This window comes from Calidris pugnax, unplaced genomic scaffold (assembly GCF_001431845.1).
Source record: "Calidris pugnax isolate Ruff unplaced genomic scaffold, ASM143184v1 scaffold28, whole genome shotgun sequence".
NCBI lineage: Eukaryota > Metazoa > Chordata > Aves > Charadriiformes > Scolopacidae > Calidris > Calidris pugnax.
Window position 1 is genome coordinate 20,259,594 of NW_015090842.1, and position 6,056 is coordinate 20,265,649.

Below are 6,056 nucleotides of genomic sequence, written 5' to 3' on the forward strand. Positions count from 1 at the left end.
GGGGGGGGGGGGGAGAGATGCCCCTTGGTTCAGGTCTCATCCTTTTCCCCGCTTCTGCCAGCGTCACCGCAGTGAAACTGCCCGATGGGGTCACCTTCATTGTCTATGAGTTCTGGGAGACTGAAGAGGACTGGAAGAGGTAGGGGAGGGGGCACAAAAGCTCAGTTTTGAGTGAGTTGCTTAGGCATGGAGGGGTGTTGGAGCTGATGAGCCCCAAGCTCTGTCCCCTGTCTGATGACAGGAGCGAGGATCCTGTTGTCGTCCTGGGGCTGTCACTGTAAGAGGGGACAGGGGACTTGGGAGATCTCTGTGCATCTCCCACCTGGGGATGTCTTTGGACACGGGGGACAGGACGGGAGGTCTCACTGTCCTGAACCACGGTAGGGTGCTTTGCCCAAGGGGGGTGAGCGGGACTGTGGGCACCGAGCCCCTGCCAGATCCTATGGGGATGGGGGTGGGGCTGGGATGGTGATTTAGGGGGAGGCTGTCACCCCCTCTCTCCCGCCTGGATGCAGACACCTGCAGAGTGCCACCTGCAAGGGCTTCCAGCACGTCAAGGTGGACACGCTGAGCCAGCCTGAGGCCATCTCCAGTGTGGCCGTGCCAGGTAGGAGGGTGGCCACCCCACGGGGTGGGGGACAGGGACCCCGGGTGGCCAGCACCACTTCACTATTGGAGAGTGGGGCTGGGCAGGGGGCACAGGGTGGGGGACAGTGCAGACTGGGATGGATGGGGGGGGGGGTCGGGGGGATGTGGGGCCCAGGCAGGGGGGACCCTCTGGTGCCGTTCCCCCACAGCTGCCTGGTGCACCCTGAACCGAGAGTGACCACTGGTGCCAGGGCACCTGCCAGCACCCATCCCCGCTGAGGGACGGCTGTGACCCCCTGCCTGGCCAGGGGGGTGGAAGGTGTCGGTGTGACCTGTCTGCAGTGAAGGAAACCCCCCGTGTGTGTCCCCAGCACCCCACAGGATCCCCCCCACAGCTACCCCATCGCCTGGGTCACCTCTCCTGGGAGTGGGGCGGTCTGTGTGTGTGTGTGTGTGTGTATGCATGTGCGCCACCCCTGGGGTCTGCCAGGGAGGGTCCGGCAGGATTTGGGGTTGCAGGGTGCACCCCCCAGGCATGGGTAGGCAGGGAGAGGGTGCAGGCAGCCAGGCAATGGGGAGGGGATGAGGCCGGTGATGAAGAGCAGGGGTGGGAGTGGGAGGCCAGAACCCGCCCCCCTTGGAGGGTAATTTGGGGGTTCCTGCTATTCTCCAGGGCCACCCAGGGAGGAGGCTGGGGTGGGGGAGGGTGAGGCTGTGCCGGGTGCAGTGTGTGTGTGCCTGTAGGGATGGGGACCCGTGTCCCTGGGAGAGGTCAGGGTGGTGGCAAATGGGGGTATCCCTTAGTCCTGCGGGGTGCGGGTGGTCCCAAGGGGTTTCCTTTGTGTGTGGTCAGTGGCAGGTGTGGGGGTGGCTCCACCCCCCCTTCCTGGGGTCTGAACATCTGTCTGTGTGTCTGTCTGTGCATGTGCAGCACTCACGGCCCATCCTGCCCCCACCCCGCCGTGGCCAGGGGTCCCTCAGGGTGCGTTGTGATACCCTGTCCCATCTTTATTAGCCGCTGTACAATGGGGACAGTGATGCCAAATAAAACCGTGATGGGATACAGCCGTGTAACTGTGTCTGGGGCTGGGTGGGCATGGTGGGGGCCTCATGGTGGAGGGCCTGATGTGGGTCCATGGCCCCTCAGCGCAGCAGTCCCAGCACAGCCAGGGCAGCGCTCTGCCCACAGACGAAGGCACCACCAAGGACAGAGAGGACACCCCAGGACATGAGAACAGCCCTGTGGGGACATGAACAGGAGCCCGGTGGGAGAGAGCCAGCACCCAGTTATGTGCCACCCCCAGACCCTCTGGATGTGGGCCCTTCTGCCGGGTCTCAGCCTCCTGTGTCATTCTCCTTTGCATCGCTCCTGGCAGATGGCCGAAGCTCCTGGCAGCCCCTTTGGCTCATCCCCTCTGCCCACTGCAATGACACACAAAACCTGGTCAAAGGCCTAGCAACTGCCACGATGAGACCACCCCAGGTTCTGCCTGTGCCTGGTGGCCCCACCGAGGGGGTACAGACCCACATCAGCCCCCCATGCAAGGGCACAGCCACTCCCACACACCCCCAGCCCTCACCCTAGTGCCACGTGTCCCCACCCCAGCTCCATCCCCTGCTCCGTGACCTGTGGGTCTGCATCTCCCTGCCCTGCCTCCCCCTCTCTCCCTGCCGGGCACACAGCCCCCCACTTTGGCCAGACATCGAGCCCCCGGGACACAGCACTCACCCCCGAACGCCGCTGCTGCTCCGTCGTGGGGTCATCAGCACGGTGCACCTTCCCGAACTGCCCCAGGCAGGCTGGTACTGTCCCCGTGCTGTCCCCATCGCCCCGGCTCATGTTATCCACTTTTCTCGTGGCAGCGCTCCTGGGCTCACACCCTGGCAGGTCTTCCCGAGGGACCTCTCCGAGGCCTTGTCACCCACCTGGGTGCCCTTGCTCTCCTGGGCACCCCTGGGCCCCCCAGCACGCCGGGGGGCACTCTTGTTGTACCTGCCCAGACAGCCATGCCCCCCCCCCAGGGCGCCTCTTGTCCCAGCACCCCCTGGGGTGCTCCCTCTGGTCACCATGGGGGACAGGACCCCCCCATCACCTCCATCCTCACTCAGACTCTGCTGCTTCCCCACGGGAACACACTTTGGCACACGGTTACCCCAAAATCGGCCAGCACCATACCAAGTCTCCCTGACATGGGCTGCTGGTGTGCCCACAGCCTCTCCAGCCAGGAGCAGTGATGGGTATGCACCCCCCCCTCAGCACAAGAACCACTGATGGCTGCTGGCCTTGGGGCACCGTGCCTCTCTGCCCCCACCCTGGCCCCCACCGGGTGCCCCAGTGCCTCCAAACCCCACGGCTCTCCATCCCATACAGCCCTGCAAAGGGCCTGGTACCTGGTACCTCCCCAATGCCCAGGCTCCTCCCCGATTCCCAGGCACACTCCCAACACCTGGGCACATCCCTGATATCCTGACACACCCCCGATACCTGGCACAACCCCATTGCCCAGGCACATCCCCAATGTCTGGGCACCTCCCTTATGCCCAGGCTCATCCCTGATACCCAGGAACATCCCAGATACCTCAGCACATCCCTCCTTGCCCACCCTTCAGCCCCACCATGGACCCCGTGTCCCACAGCAAGTGCTTCTGCTTTCAGTGCCCACAGATGCCCCAAACTCCCTTCCTCATGGGACTCCCACCTTGGCCAGGGTGACTCCCGGGGACCCTTCCTGGACTATGGGATGCTGCACCCCACCCCTGCCCCTTCCCTTGCCCACCGACCCACAGACACTCACTTTTTGCGTGGCCCAAGGGTGCAGGTCCCGGTCATACATACTAAGCACAGCCCTGCCACCATGACAGAAGCTCAGCCCTGCTGCCATGGCACCCCTCACCCAGGCGCCACCGCAGCGTCCCCCACAAGCACATCCCTGCAGTCCCAAAATGGGGCCAGGACAGGTCACCCACCACCGCAGCAGCCCCCCTTCCAACAGAGAGCACTGGAAATCCCTCCCTTCCCTCCCACTGCTCACTCTTGCCTGGGAAGATGAAGATGAAGAAGGCGCTGATGCCCCCAATGAGCTCGATGACCTTGCCGATGTCGGGGACAAAGAGGGCGATGGTGAGTGTGGTGGCCATCCAGGCCACTGTCAGCACCACCCGGCTCTGCCACTCATGTGCCTCAGTCATGTCCGTAGTCCCACGCTTGGGGGTCACCCACATGTCCCGCACCACCGACCTGGGGGGCATTGGGGGTCTCAGCACCCAGCAGAGCTGCACAGACCAAGGGGGGACCCAGCTCACCACCACCCTCTCACCGGCCCAGCAGCACCACGATGGGGTAGATGGTGATGATGGAGATACCAAAAAGCAAGCGGGCGACGATGATGACTGGGTCGTTCCCTGGGTAGGACATTAGGACATCGGATGCCACAGCCTCGCCGAAGGTCAGGTAGCCATAGAGCCCTGACGACAGGGAATTGAGGAGTTGAGGACAGAAGAGCCTCAAGGAGGACGGATGAGCCCTGGGGCAAGAAGGGAGTCAAGGGCTGCAGTTCTGGGGTTACCAGTGAGGGAGTAGATGAGCAGGCAGATGAGCATGGAGAGCACGGAGACAGTGACCCAGTGGGAGAAGTTCTGGTTGCGCATGCTGCTGTAGATGGCCACACAGGCCTCATGGCACTGCAAGGCATTGCGGGGGACAGTGCAGGGATAACCCCCAACATCTTCCCTCCCACCTGTGGGTGCCCCATCCCACTCTTCATCCCTAGGGGCTTAGTCCTGCCCTGCAGCCACCACAACAGCCACAGGTCCCTTTCCTTGGACCCCCCCCCTTGCAAGGGATGGTGTTCCCATGGTCCAGGGTGCCGTGGGAGGCTGCCGGCACTGCCCCAGCAGCCAGGGACAGTGGGGACAGGGTGACCTACCTGGAAGCCGAAGCAGATGGTGGGGATGACGCTGAAGACAGAGACCCAGGAGGAGGCCCTGTGGCATGGTAGGGAGGAAGCATAGAGCGGAGGGCATGAGGCCCCCGGAGGTAGAGGGGGCATTGGTGGCATAAGCTGTGAAGCCTGGATGCCACTGCAGGAACCTCCTGCTTGGTGATTTTGGGAGAAAGGGTCATTTCTGGGGTGAACGTTAGGATTGCCCACCCACTGCCCTGCCAGCACTATCCCCAGCTCATGTCCTCCCCACCCAGAGCCACCCACTGCACTGCCTCCAGCCCTGCCCCATGCCACTGCTGATGCCATGGGGGACAGGGTGGGAGAGTTGTGGGGTGACCTCCACCTACCTGGAGGACTGGGGGGGCTCAGGTGAGCTCAGGCTCTCTGCCTGCAGGTGGTACTTCAGGATGATGACCAGGGTGAGGTAGCAGGCGGCCAGTGTGCCCAGGATGCTGCTGGGGCATGGGAAAGCATCAGCACGTGGACCCTCGGGAGCCGGGAGGGGGAGTCCTATGGCCCCACAGGGACCCGGGAGGAAGTGGCTCAGGGTGCAGGGTGCCCAGATAGTACCTGGAGTACTTCTGGAAGCCAATCTCCCTGGGGACGGAGAGCGGGAAGATGACAAGGACGCAGAGAGCCGAGAGGGTGAAGCGCTGGTCCACGTACCAGGGGGGCAGCAGGGGGTCCCCACTCAGTGTCGCATTGGGGTACAGGGAGTCACACACTGCGGGAAGCAGTGGGGGGATCAGCTGCATCCCAAAGGGTGTCCCAAGGGGGTCAGGAGCATCACACCATGGCAGGCCCAGGGAGCCCCACATGCCCAGGGGCCCCAAGAAAACCCCGGAGCTGTGCCCAGACCACATGGGACCCACCACCTTCCCCTCACTCCTGGGAGTTACCGGCCCCAAGCAAGCATGGGAGGCAGGGGGACACAACTCACGTTTCTCCAGCTGGTCGCCCACCACCCTGAGCAGGGCCACGGAGATCATGAAGAGGTTGAGAAGGAAGCAGACCTCGCAGAGCTTCCCCACCGCTGCCCCGCACACCACCCGGATGACCCCCTGGTAGGTGGGCTGGGCGCTGAGGGCCGCTGCGTAGCCCAGCACGGCCAGCCCGCTCACCAGGAAGACCAGTGAGCCCTGCAAGGACAGGACCCAGCAAGAAGCACCACTCCGACCCTCCATCACCCCCCAGACCAGGGGGACCCAGCAGGGCTGTGGCCAGGGACCAGGTCACTGGTCAGGTCACCTTGTGGCCCTGGGTAACACAGGTCAGCAAAAGGATGGCGAAACAGCCCTGTGGGATACTTTGGGTTTAGATTTGGGGGTTTGGGGGCATGTAGGGGACCAGCCACCAGTTTTGTTTTAGGTTGAGCTGAAAGCAAGCTAAAAGCGTGGCAGCAGATGCCAAAGAGCATCTCTAAGAAGGGGAGGATCCCCACCAGCCCCCCCCCCAAACACTGGGACAGCTGAACCCCACCATATCTTTGCCCCTTCCCCTGGGCCGGCAGGTTCTTCACAGTCC

At 63.5% G+C, this 6,056-nt stretch overlaps 2 protein-coding genes across 3 annotated transcripts in view; one reads left to right on the forward strand and one right to left on the reverse strand.

Annotated features, from left to right (window-relative positions):
* Positions 1-1,651, forward strand: part of NECAB2 (N-terminal EF-hand calcium binding protein 2) — a 92,619-nt gene extending 90,968 nt beyond the window's left edge. The window contains exons 11-13 of the mRNA XM_014942093.1: positions 62-139; positions 516-607; positions 798-1,651. Coding sequence (XP_014797579.1) covers positions 62-139; positions 516-607; positions 798-826 — 199 coding nt within the window. The 3' untranslated portion in view covers positions 827-1,651. The remainder of the gene's footprint in view (positions 1-61; positions 140-515; positions 608-797) is intronic.
* SLC38A8 (solute carrier family 38, member 8) lies at positions 1,643-5,983 on the reverse strand. Of its 2 annotated transcripts, none has more exons than XM_014942092.1 (9): positions 5,473-5,983; positions 5,103-5,256; positions 4,880-4,984; positions 4,515-4,572; positions 4,155-4,269; positions 3,906-4,053; positions 3,627-3,826; positions 3,384-3,435; positions 1,643-1,828 (listed from the first exon to the last, which is right to left on the reverse strand). In XM_014942092.1, exons 1-9 carry the CDS (start codon positions 5,714-5,716, stop codon positions 1,732-1,734), a joined length of 1,173 nt encoding a protein of 390 aa, XP_014797578.1. In that variant the 5' UTR covers positions 5,717-5,983; the 3' UTR covers positions 1,643-1,731. The 2 variants fall into 2 exon arrangements, 1 of the variants encoding a protein (XP_014797578.1); XR_001412030.1 differs by having other exon boundaries at positions 1,695-2,010; positions 2,318-3,435.
* Positions 5,984-6,056: the final 73 nt, after the last annotated feature.